The sequence below is a fragment of the Vicia villosa genome, linkage group LG2, assembly GCF_029867415.1.
Source record: "Vicia villosa cultivar HV-30 ecotype Madison, WI linkage group LG2, Vvil1.0, whole genome shotgun sequence".
Lineage (NCBI taxonomy): Eukaryota > Viridiplantae > Streptophyta > Magnoliopsida > Fabales > Fabaceae > Vicia > Vicia villosa.
In genome coordinates this window covers 222,880,738-222,908,711 of record NC_081181.1, presented here as the reverse complement: position 1 = coordinate 222,908,711, position 27,974 = coordinate 222,880,738, and the positions used below count along the sequence as shown (strand labels likewise).

Sequence of the window (27,974 nt, the reverse complement as noted above, 5' to 3'; positions counted from 1 at the left end):
TAACCGGTTGAAGAAATTTCTGGATAGGATTGTTGGTGAGGAGCAATCGGCTTTTGTGGAAGGAAGGTCTATTCTTGATAATGCCATGATTACGTTTGAAATCATTCATACTCTTAAGCGTAGGACGGTGGGAAATAATGCTCAACTAGCTTTGAAGATTGATATTAGTAAAGCTTATGATAGGGTGGATTGGGGTTTTTTGCGTGGAGTGTTACAGAAAATGGGTTTTGCGGAGACATGGATAAAGTGGATGATGATGTGTGTCACGTCGGTGAACTATTCTGTGCTGGTGAATGCAGATAGTGTTGGACCAATTCAGCCGGGAAGAGGTCTGAGACTGTTAGCTGAAGATTTCGTTTTATGTTGTTTATCCTTTGAAGGAGTTGAGAATCGAAGGAAAGATGGTTACTGATGGCCATCCCTTAAAAAGTAAAAGAGTGGCTACTGATGGTCATGCTTCGAAAAATAAAGACTTCTAAGTTCGATGAAGATAAGTGAACGATGAAAGATTAATGAAAGCATATGTCTTCGGGACTTAGACAAAATTCATAGGATATGTATTCAAGTATTACTACTTAGCGTGTTTTTTTAGTAGTGTTTGTTTAATGCACTGCCACGCGTCGAAGATGGACTCAGGCGGGAAGATTTGAAATTCGAAGACGGTTTCGTAACCGTTCAACAACAGATGGCTTCGCTGGAAGTTCTGATGAGAAACGTGGCAGCAGATTAGTATAGGACCGTTAAGGTTGAAACTAGTATAAATAGGAGTCTTAGTGTTAGGATTCTGTGTGTTCATTTTGTACAAATCACTCACATATTTACTCAAGTATCAAGCGTTAAGAGAAAGAGTTCGCTGAGAAAATGTACGTATGACACCACCATTTTAATACATGTGTATTATCTTTTTGTTTTTATCTTTCCGAATTACTGCATTTCGTTTATTTCCTGCCATTTACGTTTCTGCATCCTTACTTTAACGTCATTTACTTTCAAATTTACTTTCATGCTATTTACTTTCAAAGTCTTTTATATTTCTGCAGTTTAAGATTCTTTACGTTTCAATTGTCCTTTTAATTTTTTATGTCATGTCACTTCGTTGAAGTCACATTTATATATAACAAAGTGATTGTCAAGACTATTTGTCCTGTTAATTGAACAACGCTTATTGAAGGAGACAAATAATGAATATGGTTCGAATAAACATTGATAACAATCTTCTTGACTATGTGTCCTAGGATCAATCTAGTCGATCCTGCAAGTAACCAAATCATATTTATTATAGTTTGGAAGACTAGCGGTTGTTTACCGGAAATCACCGTAAACAAATTGGCACGCCCAGTGGGACAGTGTCAAGCAGATTGTTTTAATCAATTGCTTTATTTTTGTCTAGACAATATCAAGATCTTGTATGAACCTTAGGAACGGTAAATTAAAGAACAGTGCACAACCGATTCCCAAACGAAGGTACAACAGGAAAATGGTCGTTACGGCCAGTGCAGGGGGTAATCAAGATCCCCCACAAGGTTCAGGATCAGGAGCGGCAAATTCGACTTCTACTCAAGAAACACGAGATGCAACGGGTCCAAATGGATCGAGACCTGCGGATAATTCCCAGACTATGCCTGAAAATAATACAGCACCCTCAGGGACTGTTCCAGTTTCAGTGTCGATAACCGCACCCTCATCCACAAGCGCAGAGGACGTATTGTTTGCCTCGACAAATGCTGCAAACAATTTATTTGGTCAAGGCACGAACTCCGCTTTCGAATGGAGACCAAATAATCCATACGGAATGCCATACCCATATGGAACAGGCGTACGAGGGGCAGGACATATATATGCCCCAACTAACAATGCGACATTTTCACCAAATGTTAGTTCAGTGGGTCGAAGCGCACATAACACTGGTTTCTCTACCCAGATGCCTCACTTTACCACAAATAACCAAGCGGCGTTTCGACAAGAAATGGATGCAAGCAACCATGATATGGTAGGGGTTTTGGCCAGAGAATTGACTTCAGTTTTAAGCCCACTAATGGCAAATGTTACTACTACGAATAGAGAAAACATGGAGACTTTCCAAAAGATATCATCTCAGATGAATCGAATGGCAAAATTCATGGGAGTAACGCCACCTAAAAAGAAAGACAAACAGCCTTCGAATCAAGAAGAGAGGCCCATTTTAGAACGTATACAAGACATAGTTCCATCATCTAGGACGGCTACTAGGGATGTAGGCCCCTCGCGAAGAACAGAGGCGTTCGAAGGAACTCCAATAATTAACTTAGAAGCTTCAAATCAAAGAACTGTCCCCGTCCGACAAGAAACGGAGGAGGAGCAACCCAGATTAAGGATTGTGGGTAGGAACGAACACCCAGATGAGATTGTTCAAAGAGTCAGAAGAGAAAATCTGGCTACAGAAAATAACTTAACTGCCATGATAGAAAGGGTTATGGCCAACAATGGCCTTAGTACTGGACTTAGACGTCCAAACTATACATCCCCTATATCAGATTATATCATGCAAACAGAATTGCCTAGGGGCACTAAGGTACCCAAATTTACAAAATTTTCAGGCGAAACGAACGAGTCGACGGTGGAACATATTGCTAGATATTTGACGGAAGCAGGAGACTTAGCGGGAAACGAGGATTTAAGGATCAAATATTTCCCTAGTTCACTGACAAAAAATGCCTTCATTTGGTTTACTACTTTGCCACCAAATTCGATAGATGCATGGGCATACTTGGAAAGACTTTTTCATGAGCAATTCTATATGGGCCAAACTAAGATAAGTTTGAAAGAATTGGCCAGTGTTAAAAGAAAATTCACAGAAACAATTGATGATTATTTAAATAGGTTCCGTCTGTTGAAATCAAGGTGTTTTACAACAGTCCCAGAGTGATCAGTGCATATTTATGCACATTCTCCTATATTTTTACTTAGGCATTTCTTTACTTTACCTTGGTTATTTTTCTATTTTAATGTGTTTTTATAATTTAGTTTATTTTTGCCTTTATTTGATTTTCGCACTTAATTTTCAGCATTAGCAGTCTGCACTAAAATGATCATAAGTGGAGCTCCGGGAATCCGATTGAGGCGTTCTAATAATCTCCGGAAAGCTAAGAGAAAGAGCTACAACTTTCGTGTTGGAGTCAAAGTCAGATTCGGAGCGCATATTTTCCAGAATTTCGTTTGAAGCTGCAGCATTAGTTTTATTTAGTTTTGGATCATTAGTTTATGGGCTTGGGTTATGTTTTTGACCCAGTTTGAGTTAGTAGAGAAGAAAACCTTATTTTGTTTTATAAGGGTTGGCAGCCGCTAGAATAGGAGGGACCTTTTTTGCCACAAATTTCACTTTTGGTTTCATGATTAGAATGAAGAACTAACTCCCGAAGGCAAATCCTGCTGCTTATGGGTTCCATTGCTTTGAGGTTATTCTAATACTAATTTAAATTCGATTTCTGTTCAATTCTTTTCTATGAAATCATTTGCTTAATTTGATTACAATTGTTTGCTTAATTCGATTGTTGTTCATAGGATAGAATTGATTAAATTCGATTGTATGCATGTTCCTAAGTCTAATTGCGTGTTATCGTTTGCTTAATTCGTTAACTCGTCATATTCTTAACCGTTTGCTTAATTCGGTAAATAGGAACATAAATCATATGATTTTGATAAGCGCTTGTCTGATTAATCTCATAATCGAATAGGATCGAAGCCGTTTAGGGATTGGTGTTATTATAACCGATGATAAGTCGGAACCCGAATCAGTAGGATTAGTCGTTTAGCTTATTTTGATAATCACTTAATTTACTCTGTTTTATAAATTGATTCTAAAACAAACCCCCATTATCGTTTTTATTGTTAGTTAATAAAATCAAGAATCCTTGTGAGAACGATATCCGAGTTGTCGTTACCGCTAAACTACGTTTTCAAAATACTCGTTTTTGATCCGTGCGCGACAGCGGATCAAATTGGCGCCGTTTCTGGGGATTCTTGTTGTTATTAACTGATATTAGAGTCATAGGTTTAGTGTTTTTGCTTGTTTTTTTTTTTGTGTTTGTTGATTTTCAGGGTTGCAATACCGGTTGCAGTACAGTGATAAGTTTTCCAGCATATCGGGTAAGTTTTGAAACCTACTGTTTCAATTTGCTCCGATTTTTTTTCCAGAAAATCAGGAAAAAATCGAGGAACAATACTCATTTAGAATAGAATTCTAAAAGATTTCGACCCTAAAAATCGCAAATTCCTCTTTTTTCTATTTTTAATTAATTTTTTACTGTTTTCATAGTGTCAAAAAATTCCAAAAAAATTCTCAAAATTTTTATTTGTCTTCATTAGATTAAATTTTGTGCTTTTGTATTTTTTGAATTTATTTTAATCATATTTGTTTTTTCGTATAAAAAAAAATGGGAGACTCATTGGATCAGTTGGCTTATCTTATTAATTTGATGGAAGCAAGAGAACATCAATCGTGCTATCAAAATCATATTCCACTTGTGATTTGTAATATTTGTTCTTCAAATTTTCATGGTAATGATGCATGTCCTATGTTGTTAGATACTAATTTTTATGGTGAGGCCCAAATGGTAGGTAATCTTCAAGGACAATACTCATACATTGAAGAACAGCCTATTTGGCCATATCAACAATTTCAACAAAATGCATCATTGAAAGCTGACACACAATCATATTTGGAAGAAATTATTAAGGAAATGGCTGAAAATAATAAGAGAATGATTGAATATAATTTGCAATTTCAACAACATATGCAATCTATATTTCCAGTTAAAAAAGTCCAAGGTGAACAAATAATCTCAGGTGTCCATCAAATTCAAGAGAACGTGATGTTTCATGATGATGTACAACCTGTTGCATCATTAGAGTTAACACGATGTGATACCAGTCTTGATGAATTTCCAGGTGAGCCCATTAAAACAGTGTTTGTTTCATATGATGAACTCATAGAAAGAAACAAAAATTCAAGTGAATGCATGAAAGAGATTATGCCACAAAATTTATTGAAATATGATTTGGATGAATTATATACTTCTCTTGAAGTAGATAACTCTCTTGAAATTTTTGCTTGTGAATGTGGTGTTTGTAATGTTTGTCTTGAGATCAGTGCAGCCATTTCAGGTGAAGATAGTTTGATGCTGACAACCACTTGTGCAGAAATTCTAGCAAATTCAACAACTCTTGAATTTGACACAAAAAATGTGGATTTTTGCCATAAGCAACCATTGTCCATAGCATAATTTTTTTGGGTGGAAATTCTAATTAAGCCACACAACATGGAGTTATCTTTCACCATTTGTGCATCTCTTCCACCTATTTTATCTGACTCACAAGCTAAATGTGGATTTTCTATTTTTCATACTTTGGTTATTGCAGGTTTACCATATGTGCAGACTATTCCTCCTAAGCCACCAGATTTTTTACTAATATCCAAGTTCACTTGCTATTTACTTTTTCCTGTTTCATGTGTTCGTAGTGCAGAAAGGCCTCCACCAAAACCACCAGACATGAAAGTTACATTCCATCTCAACCCTTCGGGTGTGTTCTTTCCTCTCTCTCCTCTCTTTTATTTTATGTTTGTTTCTTTCATTGAGGACAATGCATGTTTTAAGTGTGGGGGAGGGAATCATTTATTTTATTTCTTTTTGTTCTTTGTTTTGTTTTCATTAAAAAAAAATTGCATTTTTGTTGAAAGTTTTAGACTATAGATTAATTTGAGGTTGGTTTGCGGAGACTTGGGAAAAATTCATAAGTTCGGTATCGTTCTAACACCGTAAGTCTCCTGCATATGGAAATTGATTTAAATTTTTTATTATGTTTTAGCCTTAAATTCTCATTCTCTGACAGCTCTTGAGTAGTTTATTTCAGCAGTCGGCACCATCTCTCACACACTTTACGCAGGGAAGCCGATGAATATAAGTGAGTGTTCCGAAAAAAAGAAAAAAAAAAAAGAAAAAGGTAATACACCTTATAAGTTTGGTGATCCTCACCCGGTCACTTAACCCAACGGTTGTGTAATCTTCAAAAAAAAAAAGTTTTCAAAACTCTTTGTTAGTTGGTTCAGCGGTTTCTGGTGCTGAATTTGGTAGGGAGGATTACGGTCCGATCCCCCGCAACTACATCTGAGTAAGCAAAGGGTTATGCCACACAAGTACCGGAACCCCGTGCAAAAGGATCAGAGTCACTAACCGGTTGTCCTGCTATAAGTGTGTGGAGATAACAGGCTTAATGTGATTGCGCCTGAATGAAAAAGAGCAAAAAGGATGAGTAAGTTAGGCTATGGTATAATAACATGATTTGAATTGGTTTGTGTATTTAGGAGGCTTATGTCTGCATAACTGTGGTTAGTGTTCTTACGATGTCCTTAATATGCAAGATTAGTACTTGTCGATGCAAACTTACCCGAAGAAGATTTGTAGCCTAGGACGAGTAATTGTTGATGTATTTGGGCTTTCTTTGTTTTGTTTTTCATTTTGCTCGGAGTGCAAAAGTTCAAGTGTGGGGGAATTTGATCAGTGCATATTTATGCACATTCTCCTATATTTTTACTTAGGCATTTCTTTACTTTACCTTGGTTATTTTTCTATTTTAATGTGTTTTTATAATTTAGTTTATTTTTGCCTTTATTTGATTTTCGCACTTAATTTTCAGCATTAGCAGTCTGCACTAAAATGATCATAAGTGGAGCTCCGGGAATCCGATTGAGGCGTTCTAATAATCGCCGGAAAGCTAAGAGAAAGAGCTACAACTTTCGTGTTGGAGTCAAAGTCAGATTCGGAGCGCATATTTTCCAGAATTTCGTTTGAAGCTGCAGCATTAGTTTTATTTAGTTTTGGATCATTAGTTTATGGGCTTGGGTTATGTTTTTGACCCAGTTTGAGTTAGTAGAGAAGAAAACCTTATTTTGTTTTATAAGGGTTGGCAGCCGCTAGAATAGGAGGGACCTTTTTTGCCACAAATTTCACTTTTGGTTTCATGATTAGAATGAAGAACTAACTCCCGAAGGCAAATCCTGCTGCTTATGGGTTCCATTGCTTTGAGGTTATTCTAATACTAATTTAAATTCGATTTCTGTTCAATTCTTTTCTATGAAATCATTTGCTTAATTTGATTACAATTGTTTGCTTAATTCGATTGTTGTTCATAGGATAGAATTGATTAAATTCGATTGTATGCATGTTCCTAAATTTAATTGCGTGTTATCGTTTGCTTAATTCGTTAACTCGTCATATTCTTAACCGTTTGCTTAATTCGGTAAATAGGAACATAAATCATATGATTTTGATAAGCGCTTGTCTGATTAATCTCATAATCGAATAGGATCGAAGCCGTTTAGGGATTGGTGTTATTATAACCGATGATAAGTCGGAACCCGAATCAGTAGGATTAGTCGTTTAGCTTATTTTGATAATCACTTAATTTACTCTGTTTTATAAATTGATTCTAAAACAAACCCCCATTATCGTTTTTATTGTTAGTTAATAAAATCAAGAATCCTTGTGAGAACGATATTCGAGTTGTCGTTACCGCTAAACTACGTTTTCAAAATACTCGTTTTTGATCCGTGCGCGACAGCGGATCACAGAGCATGAACTTGTTGAAATGGCTGCAGGTGGTCTAGATTATTCAATAAGAAAGAAACTAGATACCCAATACCTTAGGGACATGGCCCAATTAGCAGATAGGGTTCGACAAGTCGAACGCCTGAAGGCAGAAAAAGCTAGGGCAAATAAAAGTTATAAGAAACAAAGAGTGGCATACGTCGAAGCCAAGGATGCTGAGAGTGAGTCTTTCGATGACTCATATAGCCCTGAAGAAGTCGAAATAGACTTGGCTGAATTGAAAGAAGCGCCACCTTATGCTTGCAAACTGCTAAATCCTGCCAATGGAAAAAATCCAGTAGAAAACGATAAGAATGATAGGTTCCCTAAGAAAACTTATACATTCGACATTACCAAGTGTGATGAAATATTTGATTTATTGGTAAAAGATGGCCAAATGATACTACCTTCAAATTCAAAAATTCCTCCGTTGGAACAACGGGAGAAAAGAGGTTTTTGCAAATATCATGGGTTTTTAGGCCATAAAACTTCTCAATGTTTTCTTTTCAGGGATCTAATTCAAAATGCTCTCAATGATGGAAGGTTGAAGTTTGCTGACAAGACCAAGAGTCATATGAGGGTCGATACCAATCCCCTAAACATTGCTGACGCTAGCCTTTGCGAGGTAGAAGATATCAACATGGTGGAGGTTTCTGAAGTCGAGGTTGTGGAGACTAAAGCAATGTTCAATGGAAAGCAGGCTACTGAAAGCCTAAATAGTGACATAATCTTCAATACTGATGTTGAAGAATCTTCCAAGGCAGAAATAACTGAAGCCTCGAAGGAAGAAAACAGCGAGGCCACTGAAGACCTCAGGATGAAACTCCAGAAAATCCAGATTTCTGAAGTTCCTCCAGCAGCGGTTAACATGGTTAGCGCCAGACGACCAGCGTCTGAATTTGGCGAACTAGAGACATGGCTGACGAGGAAGAATGGGGGCATCGAAGTTCCTCCAAGAACTGAAAGCCTCAAAGAATATCTCTGGAATTGCCACGAGAAAAATGGTGGTAAGCAATGGATGTGTCCAAGGTGTTCGATCATGCTGAATCGAAGGGTCGAAGCCAACTTCGAAAGGGTTCGACGCGAAAGGTGGGAACACCCAGGAAGAGAGCCAAATCCCCTACTACAACTGTACCCAAAGATGGAGGAAAGCTTGGTAGGATTTTTGGTCAGATGCCACAAAGAAAACACTGAAGTTGCTCTCTGCCCAAGATGTGGGGCAGTCTATGACGAAATGCTAGCACGATCATTCGAACGTGTGTATTGCTACATGAGTCAAGAAACTCAGGGGTTGCGTCCCAACCTGTACGGTTTCGACATTTGGACTCCAACAAAGAGGCCTGATAGCCCACATCCTAGGACTCGAAGGGTGACGTTCAAAGTCCCTGCAAATGCACCCAGGGATAGATGGGTACAAGCTGATGCAAGAACCAACAAATGGCGAAGTTGGGACCAAGGTGGTAGAACTGCAATGGCATATAGGAAACAATTTCAAAGATCAAATCGAGAGGCGTATCGGTTGGAGAATTATAAAGGAAAAAATCCTATGTCTCGGTCCCAATGGAGAAGACATCAGAGAATAAAAAAGGCTCAGAAGGAATACAGGCCAAGAGAAGCTGGAGACTCTAGTAGCAACCAAGTCCCATACCAGGGGGCAAAGTCGAACAAACCTCCAGTGGAACGCAGACTATTCGAAGCTGAGAAACTCTTGGATGAAGAAGACAAGATGCGTTCAAATTCTTGGAAAGAAGAGGATAGAATGACAAATGATTTTGACTCTGATGGGGTGTCATCTATAAACTTGAATTGCAATGTTGTCTCGGTACTCCCTCACGAGTTTAATCAGGAAACTGAAGTAGAAGACTGTAAAGAGGCTGATATCGAAGAAATGGCAAAACACAGACCCGTGTGTTACTATGTGCTGAATAACGGTGCAGTAGAAGAACAGAATGCTTTCTTCGAAAGGCCTGATGAGGGTATGCGAAATCATTTGAAGCCACTCTATATCAGGGCTAAGATTGAGAACGTGGGCATAAATAAAGTCCTGGTTGATGGGGGAGCAGCAGTAAACCTAATGCCTCAATACATGCTAAAAAGAATTGGTATGTTCGATACGGATATAAGGCCACATAACATGGTTTTATCTAACTACGAAGGCAAAATAGGACAAACTCTGGGAGTTGTTCAAGTCAATTTGACAGTAGGCTCAGTTACCAGGCCAACCATGTTCATGGTTATACCAGCAAAGGCAAACTACAACCTTTTGCTTGGTAGGGAATGGATTCATGGAGTAGCGGCTGTACCCTCAACCATGCATCAGAGGGTGAAAATTTGGAGAGAAGATGGTATAGTGGAGAATGTCGAAGGTGATCAGAGTTATTACATGGCTGAGGTCAACCAGGTGAACAAAAACAACTTCGACAGGAACTTAGCAAACATAGGCCCTTGTCATGCTGCTGAAGAGATGTATACCCCAAACAAAAATGCAATGTACTATTTGACTTTACACCCAAATGGATTCCAATGGGATAGGGAGATCATGGATGGTCCACCAGATCCAGCACCATCGGAGAATTATCCAGCAATACGGCCAACGGGCTGGGACGATGACATTAATCATGTCTGAGTCTGCGTTCTTCGAAAAGATTTCGGCCTATGTGGCCGAGAACAAAAGAAAAACGGCTCTCGAAGCCGAACTATCAAATACAAAGATAGATATAGTCCTAACCAAAGAAGGAATATCAGAATTGGAAATACGTACGAGTTTCGAACTCCCTGAAGATACGGGTCCAGTTGAAGAAATCATAGGAGAAGAACCAAGTCAAAGGTTAGATGCAATATACGACGAAGAACCGTTGGGATTTGAAAAAGACCCGATGGAATCGAACATAAAGATGTTGGCCCAAGATCCACTTGAAGAAGTCAATCTTGGAGACAATGATCAAAAGAGAATAACATATAACAGCGCGAAACTAGAACCAGAATTGAAAGCAACGGTCATCAAAATGTTGAAAGACAATAGAGATTGTTTTGCTTGGGATTATGATGAGATGCCTGGTCTCGAAAGAGACTTAGTCGAATTGAAATTACCAATAAAAGAAGGGAAGAAGCCAATAAAACAAACTCCCAGAAGATTCGCGCCAGAGATTCACTCGAAGATTAAAGCAGAGGTCGAAAGACTCTTACGGTGCAAATTTATCCGAACTACAAGGTATGTTGAGTGGATTGCTAATATAGTACCTGTAATTAAAAAGAATGGCTCATTAAGAGTATGCATAGACTTTCGCGACCTTAATGCAGCTACTCCGAAAGACGAGTATCCCATGCCTATAGCAGAAATGCTAGTAGACTCGGCCGCAGGTTTTGAGTATTTGAGCATGCTGGATGGATATTCGGGATACAATCAAATTTTTATAGCAGAAGATGATGTATCCAAGACAGCATTTCGTTGCCCAGGAGTAATAGGCACTTACGAATGGGTTGTGATGCCTTTTGGTTTAAAAAACGCAGGGGCAACTTATCAAAGAGCAATGAATTCTATATTTCACGACTTCATAGAAACATTCATGCAAGTGTATATAGATGACATTATGGTAAAATCTACCTCGGGTATGAGTCATCTCGATCATCTGAGCCAATCATTCGAAAGAATGAGGAAATATGGCTTGAAGATGAACCCTCTTAAATGTGCTTTCTTTGTGCAGGCAGGAGATTTCTTGGGTTTCGTAGTCCACAAAAAAGGGATAGAAATCAACCAAAACAAGACAAAAGCCATTATGGAGACCAAGTCTCCCTCCACGAAGAAAGAATTACAATCATTGTTGGGTAAGATAAATTTCTTAAGAAGATTTATCTCTAACTTAAGTGGACGCACGCAAGCTTTCTCACCTCTACTTCGGCTTAAGCAAGGAAAATTCGAATGGCGTGCTGAACATCAAGAAGCTTTCGATCAGATAAAGCAATACTTGACTTGTCCACCAATTCTATCTCCCCCAAATGGGAAGAAGCACATGCGCCTATATATTTCAGCGTCAGATAAAACAATAGGCAGCATGCTTGCCCAGGAGGATGAGAATGGCATCGAAAGAGCCATTTATTACTTAAGTAGAGTACTCAATGATGCAGAGACTAGATATACTGATATAGAAAAACTCTGCCTTTGTTTGTATTTCTCCTGTATCAAACTCAAGTATTATATAAAACCAGTTGATGTTTACGTCTCATCTCATTATGATGTTATTAAACATATGTTATCTAAGCCAATACTACATAGTCGAATTGGCAAATGGGCTTTAGCCCTTACTGAATATTCATTAATATTTCAGCCTCTCAAGGCAATGAAAGGTCAGATTGTGTCAGACTTCATTGTCGACCATGCGGTGGTTGAGAATCATCAGCATTGTGTAGATTTGAAACCTTGGAAGTTATATTTCGATGGTTCAACGCATAGAGAGGGAACCGGTATTGGAATGTTGATAATTTCTCCTGATGGAATTCCAACAAAGCTCAAGTATAAAATCGAAGGTCCATCATGCTCAAATAATGAAGCTGAATACGAGGCTTTAATTGCTGGACTTGAGGCTTTGTTAGAATTGGGGGCAACCAGAGTCGAAATTAAAGGAGACTCCGAATTGGTCATCAAACAATTGACGAAGGAGTACAAGTGCATCAAAGAGAATTTGATCATGTATTTTATCATCGCAAATAGGTTACTCAAGAAATTCGAATACGTGGAATTAAAACATGTACCAAGGGTGAATAACCAGGAAGCAAACGACTTGGCTCAATTAGCTTTGGGATATAAAGTATCAAAAGAAAAGTTGGAAGAGTTGATTGAAGTAAGAGGAAGAGCAATGTTTACTAAACTTTCGCCAAGTGATCTGGAAGATTCACAATTGGGTTATGCCAATTGTCATACCCCAAAATTTGCCCATCATAATCTCAAGATATTTTGGCTCAAGTAGTCTCAGCTCCAACTAGCAAGCATGCATATCTTCTCCCAAATAAAGATCTGTAATGTCGTTCATTTATTTTTTATAACATTTATTTATTTTATTCGGATTTTATTCATTTAAAGTCTAAATAAAATAAATAAATATGAAAGATATTTGAATTTGTTTCAATCATTCAAGGGAATCGTGGATAAATTATTGTCTACTCTCATATTTTTATTTGATTTATTTAAAGTCAAATTAAAATTATGGTTTAACAATATGAAGATATTATATGTCAATCCAAAACAAATAGGCCAAAGTCCAGGCCCGGTATTTGACCTAATGTCAAATATTATATATACCCTCACATTACAGTAACCCAGGACGACCACGAATCCTAACCTAGCCTCTAGCTTTCACGTACAAAAACACAACCCTGGTTTTCTAACCCCTCCAGTGTACATTTTCCGTAAACCGATTCACATGACAGTTGCTTTCAAACTTTTAATCCAATTACAAAACCTTCTTCTACACTAACAATCTTAATCTTCCCTTACATTTACAGCTACTAACGCTTAATCGTCACATATTTGTCTTAACGATGTTTTTATTGGCAGGAATTGAACACAATACAGAGACGGACACGGTTATCCAACTTGCGCTTCCGCTGTTGCGTTTCCGCTGCATATTTGTTTGAGTTAAATGTTTGCATTCTTTTAACATAAATCTTGACATGTATTCATCATCATCCCATATGTTTATCCTCCATAATTTATATGCAAGCATGTACACAAATAAGTCAAAAACAGAAGTACGGAAAAAGAGCGGGGATCGTAAACGAAAAAAGGCATTCAATTTTGTATCTGGCTGTTGTTTTCAATTTTGATTACAGGTTGCCATTACGGAAGAGAAGATCAAGAGGCTCTGACGAACATCGATGCAAAACCGCGAAAACCGTGAAGCTCCGACTCAGAACGCAACCTTCCCTAGACCGAACCTAATCGTTGCAGACGATTGAAGCACCCAGCATCCCCTTCAAAACGCTCACGGTTTGCCTCATATTATTCAGTATCGATTACGACTATTTATGCATCTTAAGCCAGTTTCGATTATATATGTGTGTTTAGATTGATGTTTTCAAACTTTCCGGATGTTTAATTTGATTATGGTGACTGTTTGAGGAATTTGCCATGATTAGGGTTCCAGGTTCATGTTTTGGGGCTGCGCAATTAGACACCAAATCAACCAAAATTGGTGGCACTATCATGTTCATAAGAGAATTTTGGGTTGATTCTTGTATTTAATTGAGATTTATCCTTTATATTCAGTGAGTTACATGTTTGCAGGGGGTTATCCTTTATACAAACGAGGAAGAAGAAGCTTGAGGCGCACATGTCTTTTTTTAATTTCTGGGCGAATAAATTTCATATATTATATTTGTAACTTGTTTTGTTAACAGCATACTAAACCTGGCCCAGTGGAGCAGCGTAGTGTTAGGGTGCAAGGTCATGGGATCGATTCCCATTGTCCACATTATTTTTCACAAAATTTCAACGACAGATCCAGTGTGCGCCATCAAAGCATGCCTACGGCGTCCCCTCAACAATCAACCATCAGATCATTATCCCAACAAATCCAACGCACACTGCAGTGAAGGCGCACCATAGATCCTCATAAGCCTGCCATACCCGACCAGAGCTAAGCTTCTAATTTTTTTTTATATATTTTATTTATTCCCTTTCTTATTATTCTATTGTTTTCTTATTATATTCTTTTAATTAAAATTCTCTTAAAAAAATTATTTCTTTATATAACCTTTGTTTCAAAAAAACATGATAAAATAATTTGATAATTATTTTAATTTAAATAATCAAATTATTAATCTAAATTAATTTGTTAACTTAGAATAATGATGGAAATTATTTTGTTCAATTCATTAATTTAATTATTATGTTTTCAGGGTTAATTTAAACAAAAACTTATTTTTTGTCAAGTTAATTAATTAGGTTGAAAACCAATAATTGATTAATTTAAGGTTTTTTATTATATTAACCACGGTTAACTTGTATCCTAATCAGGGTTGCGAGGTTTGTCATTAGATCACTAATGCACTAACACTTCTCTTCTTCTCGCCTACTTTTCAGGGTTATCTCAAGATCTTCCGTCCACGCGCTCCACTAATCAAAAGCTAAGTTTTTATTCTTTTCTTATTTAATTTGACCTTTATTTTATTTCATCATTTTTTGCCTTTTTGCCCTAAATAAGGTTTGGGCTCGAATAATTAATACACTCACTGCTTTCTTTTCCTGTTGTCAATTCTCCAATGGTCAGGGTCAATGCTTCACGCTTCAAGGCAAATCTCTGCCCCATCAACCTTCATCAATCAAAGCCAAAGGTTTGTCAAACTGCCAAAGCTACGGACGTTGGTAACCCTAAACCTTACTTTTTATTACTTATGTCAAACCCTATTAAGGGATCCGCTGGTTTCATTGTCCCCTTTCCCCTATTATTATGTAACTGTTTACCGGTTGTATTGATTGGCCTTGAAGGCACTTAAATTGTATTATTATATTACTGCGTGGTTAGTAAATTAGGGAGTGCAAGACTATTAATCAAACGTTAGATCACTAACTATACAAGATAAAATATTTGAACTGAACCACGTGATTGTGCCACCCACACACCTTTAGGGTAACTCCTCTGGTTGCCTTTGTTGCCTGTTGCCTTGTTGCCTTTAAGTGTACTAAATAGTCAAGTCCCTCGATTCCGAGGATACCTAAAGCAATGTTGCCTATCGCCTTCAAAGTTATTGAAACTCCCTCGATGTTGCCTCGGTAAATAATTTGTCCCTATTGCTAAGGTATCCTCGCATGATGCCTTAAATGACTATTATATCCTTCCCTTAGACTACCTGCCCTCTTTATGGCAAGGGACAGTCTTATGGCGAACGATACTTCGATGACCCTTCAAACATCCAACTGAAAGACTTCCTGCCCTCTTATGGTATGGATAGATCCTTTCGCCCGAAAGACTAAAAGAACAATTTTTCTAACTTAGGGTAGTTGCTATTAATTGCTTGCTCTAAATTCAAAACTCTTTTTCCACTCTTTTTCAAAATCAAATTCAAAAAGACTACGCTTATTTACAAGCTAAAGTTCTTCTTCAAAGTTTTTACTTTTTCACACCTCCTTTTCAAACAATTCAAACAAACAAGTGAGCTAAGCAATTAAGAGCCCATGGATAACCATGGATGCAAAGGGTGCCTTACACCTTCCCTTTGTATAACTTACCCCCCGAACTCAAAATCTTTTTAAAAGGTCTTTTCCTGTTCTTTTAGCCTTTCCTAAAATTGGATAAAATAAAAGTCGGTGGCGACTCTTGCTTAACCGCGACATTTCGATCGATAAAAAGTCAGTTCACCGTATTACACCAATAAAGAACAATTCGAGGTACTAAATATAGATTCATTGGCTGACACAGATTGGAGGAATCCAATTATTAACTATCTGAAAAATCCTTCGATGGATACAGACAGAAAAATCAAGTATAGAGCCTTGTCATATTTTCTGATGGGAAATGAATTGTTCAAGAAAACTCCTGAAGGGGTATTGTTGAAATGCTTGGGAGAAGCAGAAGCATACTTGGCTCTGTCGAACGTACATAGTGGGGCACGTGGTGCACATCAAGCAGGGCACAAAATGAAATGGCTCTTGTTTCGTTATGGGATGTATTGGCCTTCGATGCTAAAGGATTGCATAGAGTTCGCGAAAGGGTGCCAAGAGTGCCAAGAACATGCAGGTATCCAACACGCTCCAGCAAACGAACTAAGTACAATAGTAAAACCATGGCCTTTCAGGGGATGGGCACTAGATTTGATTGGAGAGATTCACCCCAAGTCATCCAAAGGGCAAAGATACATTTTGGTAGGAATAGACTATTTCACAAAATGGGTTGAAGCAATACCACTGGCAAATGTGGATCAAGAGGCGGTGATTGAGTTTATTCAGAAACACATTATATATAGATTTGGAATCCCAGAAAGTATAACAACTGATCAGGGATCAGTCTTTACTGGACGAAAAATGCAAGATTTTGCCAGAGAAATAGGTTTCAAGTTATTTACTTCTACACCTTATTATGCCCAAGCAAATGAACAGGTTGAAGCAGCAAACAAAATAATAATTGGCCTTATCAAGAAGCATGTAGGAAAGAGACCCAAGAATTGGCATAAGACTTTAGATCAAGCACTTTGGGCTTGTCGAACATCTCCAAAAGAAGCTACGAATACAACTCATTTCCAGTTGACGTTTGGACATGACGCAGTACTTCCAATTGAGATATGTTTGCTATCAGTAAGGATACAAAGACAAGCAGACATTCCTCCCAACATATACTGGGAGTTAATGATGAATGAGTTAGTAGATTTGGACGAAGACAGACTTCGAGCGCTGGAAATGATAAAAAGGCAAAAGGAAAGAGTGTCCAGAGCTTATAATAAAAAGGTGAAAGGTAAAACTTTTGTTAATAATGACTTAGTCTGGAAAGTTATTTTACCTATAGATCGAAAGAGTCAGGCACTTGGTAAATGGTCCCCACATTGGGAAGGACCCTTTCGAATCTTAAAAGTATTCTCGAACAATGCTTATGAAATTGAAGAATTAGCAGAAGATCATAGGATCTTGAGAGTAAACGGGAAATATTTGAAGAGATATAAACCAAGTATGCACGAAGTAAGGATTGCAAAGACGTAGATACCCAGGATACTACGAAAAGCCAAAATGGTCAGGCACCAAAATGGCTTCACAATCAGGAAGAATTATGGAAAGAAAAATTAAAGAAGACACCAAAATATTCTTTTCATTTCAAGCATGGGAGTACATTCATTACAAAAAGATCCAAAGAATAGGATCTGAAGTTACAAAAGAAGGAAGGCATAAATATATATAAAAAGATTAAACCTAAGGTAAAAACTTGCTAGTCAATCCTTTGGTTTAAATTGTCCAAAGACAACACGGGAGAAGGTTCAGCCTCGAACATATCCATGACTCCAGAAGTACGCATCCTTCTCACTACGCCTTTCTTAAGAAAAATGTAGCTAAGGAGTCTCCCGTACGGAAGACAAGTCACAACCCCTCGACGGTCAACACCGGCAGAGACAGCTTTAACAAGTCCCTTGAAGATCATCAAAGGGATGTTAATTTTCTTCCCTCGAAGACCACAGAGGATAAACTCCAAGTCTTCAACCATGATGTCGTTTTCGTCAATCCGCCGAGGTTGGAAGTTCCCCACGAGCATCTTGTGCCAGATACTGATGACTTTGGCACTAAAGCGGTCATTGTCCACAAGATCTCTCAGCATGAGATGAGTAGTCATGTTGAAACTGTTGTCATCAAAAGTTTCACCAGAGTTATTGCATTTTATCAGATTGGCAATAGTGGTGGGAGTAATGCTGAGATGAGCATGTCGAATAACAGAATCAATGGTGGTCCTACCTTCAGGATCTATGCGTAAAGACGCATTCATCCAGAATTCTGCCACCATGTTGGGGTAAATAGCACCCTCCAGGACTTCCTCAAAGTAGAAGTCTAGTTCCTGGTTAACAAACAGGGTTTCGATGTTGATGAAATGGCGAACAAGTTCATCCTCAGAGAGTCTGAACTCGCCTCTAATGAGGGCTTTGATGTCGTTAAAGAAGAGAGGTTCAGCCATTGTAAGGTAAGAAAGTTGTTCTGAAAGAGAAGTTGCGTGTTTTCTTTCTTCTGTGTTTAGTTTGGAGAGAAAACGCATGAATGAGAAATAAAGGTGATATTGGACCCTTTATATAGAAGGGGAATACTGAAGGGTGGGTTTTAATTGCAAATGAGTGATTGGACTGCGGTTGGTTTTCCAAAGAAAGAAGTTATGGCTTCCGCCGTTTCCCGCCCTTGGAAGTTGAGAAGTAATCATTAAACTGATGCACGCACGTCTTAAAACCGACTTTTTGGAGAAAGTGACGTCACTTTTAATAATGATTATGGCTAGAAGGAGTGGAAACGTCAAGTCTAGAGGCAAGAGTGCTACGAAGGATGTTCAGGTTCTACATATTGCATTTAATAAAAGCACTGTAGGAAATCTAAAAGATATATCTTGACAAGAAATTGAAAGATTTGCTAAATCAACAAAGGCAAATATGATAGAGATAAAAGGGAGTCAAGCGTACAAATATTATATGTCTACAGTGGCCTCGATTACAAAATAAAGGTGCAATAAGTAACAAGATCGAAAACATTTAGTTGAAATCCTTAGGGAGATCCTTTTTGATCTTCAAATATTGAGTCTCCCATGAAGACATGCGAAGTTCAATTAGTGCCCGGTGTTTCTTCAACCTTTCGATTTATGGCACTAACTTTTGTGCAGCCTCGAAATGTTTCATTCCTGACTGCACCACTTCGAGCAAGTCTTGATGATTAGACTTTTGTAGGACTGCTTGACAACTCTCAGCCTCCTTTATCTTGCCCTCGAGTACTTTGATTTCTTGTTTCCAAGAGCCGATTTTCTTCTCATAATCATCAATGGCCTTCTGATTTGCTGAATGTTTGAGCCTGAGGGCCTCACCTTGTTTCGTTGCGTCCATAGCAAAATTCCATGAAGAGTCATGAGAGGCCTTTGTCTCAGATAACTCTTTTTCGACATTTTGCCTTCGAAGGATGTTAGCTTGAAGTTGCTCGAGTAGAGAGCCCAGCAGAACAATCACCTCTGAAACTTCTGTGGAAACTTGAAGCAAATCTACTTTCTTTAGAAGTTGATTTAAGTTGTGGCTCTTAATAGGGTCCCGGTTGAGAACATCTACAAGATTGACCCCAAAGAATCTTTCTTTTATTTGTCGAAGAAGACTGGGAATATCTTCCTTATCACTAGAGTCTGCAGTAACAGCTGTTGAGACATTAAGCTCCGGAGGCGAAGGAGTATTCACATTCATAATGGCCTTCAAGAAACTGAGAGGATCAGTTTGCTTAAGTTGTTCAAGCTCTGAAGGAGTAAGCTTTGCAGGGGCAGGCGTCGAAGTTGTCTCAGGAATGGTTTTTGCGTCAAGAGTTGAAGTTCCATGAGAAACTGGTTTTTCAGGCTGAGAAATCTCTTCCATAGCATCTTTCTCCGACGCGGAATCCTCGTTGTCATGTGATTGCTGGTTCACATTGTCGCTGCCTGAGAATGGATGATCCTCTTCCAAATTTTTGCCTTGATGAGTAGGTGGGGATTCGTCAGTAAAGTGGCTTTCTTCGACTGGTTCATTAGGCAATATGGTAGCAATTGGCCTAACATCTTCAAAGACTGGTGAAAGAACGCGAGTTTGATTTTGAGAGGTGCCTATGTTAAACAGAGCAAAGTTATTCAAAAAGAAAAAAAATAAACTTTTGAGGAGTTTAGTTAACGAAAGTTAAAGTTTGACAACTACCATAAAGTTTGTCAACATCAATGGTGAGGCCAGGGTCTTTAAAACCGGAAGTAGCAGTGCCAGCATCATCCTGCAATAACAAGGTAAAGTGTCAGTACAATTATTTAGTTAAAATCACAAGATAATATGTGGGACAAACCCAGAGTACCTTGGGTGGAATGTTGTCTGGACTTGAATTATGGCTTTCCACAACGAAAGCATTACTAGCAGCTTTCAAAGGAGACTCCTCAGAGGACGCTTTATCACCAGGAGAAACAGCCTTGGAAGGACTTGCCTTTTTCCCTTTTCTCGAAGGGGTAACAGGTTTGTATTTTTTCTTCTGTCCTTGTCTAGTTTGAGGAGGGGATTTATCTTCGCCATCCGAACCAGTGGTCGAAGAAGCTTTACGCTTCGAACCCGTTGGGGGTTTCGAACTCTGGCAAGTGGAAAATGAGAAAGATGAGTACTAATCACATATTGTACAAGATTGAGAGTATGAGATAAGTATGTACCGTGGGCTTCTTATCAGTGACGAGGGAGTCACTCCCACTTGGTTTATTGCTTTTAGATGTCCTAGAGTCCTTTGGGGCAGAAGCTTCCTTAATCTTCCTCCTTCGTGCAACAGCTGTAGTTGAGACTGAAATCAGTATATCAATAAAGAAAAGATAAGTCAGTCGAAAAGATTGCCTTAATCCAGATCTTCAGGTATTGGAGTCAAGACACGAACATGTTTAAGATCTATATGAAGATGTCCTTTGAAAGTATCCAAGGTATGCTTAGTCGGAACCACTCGTTCAGCGCGTTTTTTGGTACTCTCTTGAAGAATTTTGAGAGCATTCCCACACACGAACCAGTCTGGGAAAGGAGGACTTAGAGCCACACCAAAATCAGCACTTGGTAGTGGGGGGAATTTTGGAGGATTGAGTTTGAAAGCCACTTCATAACGTAGTTCTGGTCGAACATACGAGGGCAATTTCAACTTATTTAGTTTGGCGGAAAACTTTTCGCGCAAAGTAACTGCAGCCTCACGAACAGTCCGACTAAGATCATCAGGCCTATAGATAGTTTCAAAGAATTTTTGAAAAGCTTGGATTTCTTTAATATGAGTGGAAGTACCTTTTTGGAAGTTCTCCTGCACATCATTGAAAGCTGCAGTTAGTTCCTGAGCAAGGCTATCAGCATCAAAAATTTGAGAGCTATAATACTCTGTCCACCATTGATGAAAATCTGGTGTAGAATAAAAAAGAAGGTTCAAAAGGAATAGGAGAAAGATTGGTGACGTCAACGTATTTGTCGATTTTTTGTTCACATTCTTCTTCAGTCAAATACAAAGTGTGGAAACACATATGGTTCCTTTTCTCATATAAGCACTTGGGTGTTATTTGAGTTAGCCCAAATTGTCTTGAGACCAAATTCGGTTGATAGCACATGAGGATACATTGACCCTTTGATGGTCGAAGACGGTGGGAAAACAATCTTGGAGTCAGAAAGGCTTCCCAAATTTCCATAGATTCAGTTTGTTGATCCTGAGATGTTGGTGGAAATTTTCGAGTAAACCATTCAGGACCTATTGTTCTGTGTACAAATGGGGCCATAGAAGGATCGAACTGGTCACGCCGAGCAAACATCATTGAATACGCCAGGAAATGTTCATGAAGCTTTCCCATTTCTTCTTTTGGAGTTAGGTAAGCTAACCTGGTCCCCTCTATAGTTCGATTTTTGATTATGCTATCCTCCTCATTGACATCTCCTCGAAAGGGAAGATGAGTTTCGAATGTAGCATTAAGCCACAGTTGCAATAGCCAGAAAGGACCAGCGTAAAGTAAACTACCAGATTTGAAATTCTTGGTAAGGTTTGCAGCTTCACTAAGGTTTTCATAAAGAGACCCTAGAAGTAGTTGGCTGAGGTTGAGCTTTTTCCCAGCATGCAATTGATTAGCCATGCAAAGGTACCTTTTCGCAACTTGAATAGACCTTGAACAGAAGGCACATCGTGAAAGCCATAATGCTAGAAAAGCAATATGCTCTTCATCAGATACTGTCGCTTCAGTGGTAATATGATGCTTCTGGATGAATGCCGTATAAGTGACTTGCGAATCGTTAAAACCAATAGTGTCACTATCCATTTCATTGGGGTCGAAGGTTTCACCAGTTGGTCGAAGTCCTGTAATAGCGGCCACGTCGAAAAGCGTGGGGGTAACCATTCCACATGGGAGATGGAAGGTGTTGTGAGAGGCATCCCAAAAATGAACCGCTGCTACTAACATGGGTTGGTTGTATTCTAAACCCGTTCTTGACAGTTGAATCAAATCGTATATTCCCAATGTTTTCCAGAAGGATCCTTTTTGTTTCTCTACCTTTTCTAGCCAGGCATAGTACAAGTCAGGATCTTTGGCTAAAGGGATTGACCTAAACACTTTTACCGAATTGGTCATATAGTTTAACCTAATTTTGTTTAAAGCTAAAGGGATTGCGGTTGAAGTTTCCTCAATATTAGCAGATTTGCCTAAAGGAGAGCGACCGTCTTCATCTATCTTAACTTTGCTGACTAAAGGTCTAGTCTTGTGTTAGGAGTAAATTAATGGTAAATTCATGTGTTAATAGAAGTGATTTAGTCTCCAAACCAATGCAAAATGTGATGAATCCATAGGTTTTTATGAAGAATTGAACTGAATAAGTTTAGTTCATGTATAAAGCAAATCGAATCACTTGTGGGTGTTATTGTTGCAGGTTTTGAGCTAAATTGGAACTTAAGAAGAACATGAGGAGGATAGAGAGCTTGAAGTCTCAAAGGCAAAGGAAAAGTTGGTTTCTGCAAAGGTCGCGCCGCGAGAGTTCTTCCTTGCGCCGCGAAAATACTTCTGTTTGAGGGGCGCGCCGCGCCAGCCCGTTGCCGCGCCGCGGCCTCGGCGTTAAAAGCCCAAAAGTTCTGTTTTAAAGCCCTAGTTTTCCAAGTGGTGATATACTTTGTGGGAGCGAAATTAGGAGAGCTATCTGATTCTGAAGCTGAGAACAACAATTGAAGGTGGATTCTTTACCAATCGAAGACATTCTATTGATGAAGATGAATTCCTCCATTGATTCTTGTATGTTCTTCATGTCTATGGAGAGCTAAATCCCTCTTGTTGAGTCTAAGGTAGTAGTTAACCTATGAATATACATTACCATTGATTAATTCCTGTGAACAATTGTTTGAATTTATTATCAATAAGAAACCTTGCTTTTAATTTACATCATTGTTGAATCTTTGATCGAAAGAAAGGATTTAACTTTTGCCCTAGGTTACTATATTGATTCAATTGCACTTTGCAGAGATGGAATTGTAATTGGGTTTTCATAATTATCGTTCTTAATTACTATTATCGTTATTGTGATTTGGAGAGATCGAATCTCATACCGGTAAAAGTTATCTAATTTGATTTGCAGACATGGAATCTTGTTTGAGGATAAGTGAAGATAATGATTCAAAGGATTGTTCTATTGAGAATTAATTGATAATTGTATAGGATTAGGTTGATGAACCCTAAAGACTCAACATCTTTCTTTAATTGTTAACACAAAGTCCTTTACTTGCTTTTATTTTATTATTTGCTTTTGATATTATTATTAGTATAAAACAAACCAAACCAAATTTCTTAACTCAAAATAAACAACTATAGAACGGCAGTGATATTAACCAATCCCTGTGGATACGATATATTACCGAAAATATTTACCCACAAATACTTTCAACAAATTGGCGCCGTTGCCGGGGATTGGTGTCAATATTGCATGCATTGCAATAGTTCTTATTTTGAGTTTTAATTTTTATTTTCTCTATTTGGTTGTTTCACGTGTTTGCTAGTTTTGCAGAAGATTGTGTATGCGCAGCAAAGTTTCTAGCGATCAACTTCTTTTTGATCCCGAGATCGAAAGGACCGCTAGGAGGTTAAATAGCAAAGCACGAAAAAGAGCGAACATAGCAAAAGCAAGAGACAACGCAACCGCGACATCATCACAACAACTTGAAACCATTGACGAGTCGCAAGAAGGATTCTTCTTTCACGAACTATTCACGGAGGAAGAACCGGAAGTTTTTATACAACCTACTGTTGGCAACATGGCTGCTAATGGTCCATGTGCTAATAGTCCAAGACTCAATCCTCAGTTCGCGAGAACTGCCGCCAACGGGCGACCGACAGAACTGAAGACCGGTATCATACAATTGATTTGTGCAAGTCCTTTCGCCGGATTGGACCATGAAGACCCGTACACGCATCTTACTCGATTCTATGAGTTAGCGGGTACTACGGGTGTCGCTCAAGCTGATGAGGAAGCATTATTTAAGAGGTTGTTCCCACACTCTTTGCTATCTAAGGCAAAGGATTGGTATCTGGATCAACCCGAGGTAGTGATGACAAATTGGAACACATTGGAAGAAAAATTTCTGGAAAGGTTTTACTCTCAAAACCGATTCTTCGAAGCAAAAACAGCAATAGCAGTATTTTCTCAAGGTAGTAATGAATCTTTGAATGAAGCATGGGAAAGGTATAAAGCTATGTTGAGAAAGTGCAAAGGACACGGTTTTTCAGACGTTGACCAAATCCATATGTTCCGTAACGGTCTCACAGCTACAAACAAGACACTTTTGGACGCCACAGCTGGTGGTTCTCTCATGTCCAAAACACCTGAAGAAGCTACTCAGATAATAGAGCGAATGGCTCTAAATGATCGTCAAGGCAATCATGATCGAACGGTAAGAGATAAGAAACCCGGAATGTTAGAGTTGAACAACAGTGATGCTCTACTTGCTCAGAACAAATTGCTAACTTCACAAGTGGAACTTTTGACACAACAAATGTCTAAATTACCACAACAGATCAAGGAGCTGAACTGGGTATCTAATTCATATCAAGTTGCTAAGTGCGAATTGTGCAAGGGAGATCATCAAACAGGATTCTGTCCACCAGTGCAAGAAGAAGAAGTGAATTACATGAACAATAACCAAGGGCAAAGGCAGAATCAATATCAGAACCAGCCATACCAACAAGGTTATCCACCAAGATATAACAATCAAGGGTACCAACAAAGGCCACCGAATCAAGGGTATCAACAACAAGCATTCCAACCATACACTCAACCACCACAACAACAGCAAGGAGGACAATCCAAGTTAGAGGAGACAGTGAATCAGTTCATTCAAACATCAGTAATAAATCAGAAGAATCAAGAAGCGGCTATAAAGAGTTTAGAAACTCAAGTGGGCCAACTTGCTAAGCAGATTGCAACTCATCAATCAAATGCAACTTTCTCGGCCAACACTCAAGAGAACCCAAGAGAACATTGCAAAGCAGTGGTAACAAGGTCTGGACAAAAAGGTGGCAAGGATGAAACGAAAACTAATGAGGTTGAAGACGATAAAGAAAAAGAAGATGAAAAACATGATGGAGAAGATGAAGAATATGAAATTATTAGAAAGGGGGATGAAGAGGAAGATTTGAGTAGAGAAGTCAAGAAGGAGAAATTAAAAAGAAGGAGTGCTAAAGATAAGATGGCGAACAACACGATTCCGAGTCAACATTTGCCATATCCTCATGCTCCTTCAAAGAAAGACAACGCTAGACAATATGCCAGGTTTATGGAAATTTTTAAGCAGCTACAAATTAATATTCCATTCTCTGAAGCTATTGCCCAAATGCCAAAATATGCGAAATTCATGAAAGATATCTTGACAAAGAAGAAAAGACCGGAAGAAGAAGAGGTTGTTATACTTGATGCACAATGTAGCGCTATCATATCGCGTCTTCCTCAAAAGGCGAGAGATCCTGGAAGAGTTACTTTACCGGTTACAATAGGGAATCAAAATATTGGGAATGGATTGATTGATCTCGGATCCAGCATAAATTTAATTCCTTTATCAATAGTAAAGCGGCTGGGAAATATTGAGATGAAAGCAACAAGAATGACTCTGCAACTAGCTGACAAGTCTACCACTCTCCCATATGGAATTGCACAAGACATGTTAGTGAAAGTTGACAAATTTTTGTTTCCGGTAGATTTTGTGGTAATCGATATGGAAGAAGATAAAGTCTCACCTATCATTCTTGGAAGACCATTCATGAAAACAGCCCGGATGATGATTGACATCGATGACGGTATAATGAAGCTAAGAGTCCAAGATGAAGAGGTATGTTTTAACCTCTTTGATGCCATGAAACAACCCAAAGACAAGAATGATTGCTTTCGCATGGATGTAACTGAAACAAGTGTCGAAGAAGTAGCAAGCCAAATTCATCTTTCTAACCCTTTAGAGAGGTCTCTTGTTGAGTCATTTAATGTACTCACTCAAGAAGAAGAAAAAGAAATTGAGTTGTTTCTAAAAGAATTAGAGAAAGGTGGCAACACATCCAACAAAGAAGACAAAGTGGAGGATTTGGAGCTGAAAAAAGAAGTGAAAGAGTCGAAGTTAGAATTAAAAGTGCTTCCAACTCATTTGAAATATGTATTTTTAGATGAAGAAGGAAGAAAGCCGGTCGTTATTAGCTCAAAGTTAAATGCGACCGAAGAGGCAAGACTCATACAAATCCTTCAAAAGAATAAAGCAGCAATCGGATGGGTATTGGCGGATTTGAAAGGTATCAGCCCCGCATATTGCATGCACAAGATTATGTTAGAAGAAGACTTCAAACCAGTGGCCCAACCACAACGAAGACTGAACCCAACAATGAAAGAGGTAGTAAGGAAAGAGGTAATCAAACTCCTTGAAGCAGGAATGATTTACCCAATTTCTGATAGTGCATGGGTAAGTCCGGTACAAGTTGTTCCAAAGAAGGGAGGCATGACGGTAATCCGGAATGACAAGAATGAACTCATACCATCTAGAACTGTGACCGGGTGGCGCATGTGCATAGATTACCGGAGACTCAATAAAGCAACGAGAAAAGACCACTTTCCATTACCATTCATGGATCAAATGCTTGAGAGATTATCGGGGCAGAATTACTATTGCTTTCTGGATGGATATTCCGGATACAATCAAATCGTAGTCAATCCAGAAGATCATGAGAAGACAGCATTTACATGTCCATTTGGAATCTTCGCATATAGGAGGATGCCATTTGGACTATGCAATGCCCCAACAACTTTTCAACGATGCATGCAAGCCATATTCTCTGACCTTATTGAAAAGAGTATTGAGGTATTCATGGATGACTTTTCAGTGTTCGGAAAGACATTTGATACATGCCTGAATAATCTGGACGTGGCACTTGAAAGGTGTATTGAGACCAACTTGATTCTTAATTGGGAGAAGTGCCATTTTATGGTAACAGAAGGAATTGTACTCGGACACAAAGTATCGTCAAGGGGACTTGAAGTAGACCAAGCCAAGGTGGAGGTAATTTCAAAACTCCCACCTCCAATCAATGTCAAAGGAGTACGAAGCTTTTTAGGTCATGCAGGATTCTACAGAAGGTTTGTTAAAGATTTTTCCAAGATTGCCAAGCCTTTGAGTAATCTACTCAACCAAGGTACGTGTTTTAATTTTGATGAATCTTGTGTTAAAGCCTTCAATGACCTGAAAGAAAGGCTAGCCACCGCACCTGTGATAGTAGCACCAGATTGGAAAAACCATTTTGAACTGATGTGTGATGCTAGCGACTATGCCATAGGTGCGGTGTTAGGCCAACGGAAAGGAAAAATTTTTCATGTCATACACTATGCAAGCAAGGTGCTAAATGACGCTCAAGTCAACTATGCTACCACAGAAAAAGAATTTTTAGCTATAGTGTATGCTCTTGAAAAATTCAGATCCTATCTCATTGGGTCAAAAGTGGTGATTTATACTGACCATGCAGCAATAAAATATTTGCTCACCAAACCGGATTCGAAGCAAAGACTCATTCGTTGGGTCCTTCTCTTACAAGAATTTGACATAGAAATCCGGGATAAAAAAGGGTCAGAGAATGTGGTAGCAGACCATTTATCTCGGTTGGTCAATGTAAATGTCACCAACCAAGAAGCTGA

At 38.6% G+C, this 27,974-nt stretch overlaps 1 protein-coding gene across 1 annotated transcript; it reads left to right on the top strand.

The window, feature by feature from the left end:
• Positions 1 to 85: 85 nt before the first annotated feature.
• Positions 86 to 27,441, top strand: LOC131651432 (uncharacterized; the record flags this gene model as incomplete). The annotated part of the gene is made up of 5 exons (XM_058921098.1): positions 86 to 329; positions 4,078 to 4,125; positions 4,792 to 4,926; positions 5,398 to 5,559; positions 26,462 to 27,441. Coding segments are annotated over exons 1-5 (1,569 nt in total), but the record flags the coding sequence as incomplete, so codon positions are not given.
• Positions 27,442 to 27,974: the final 533 nt, after the last annotated feature.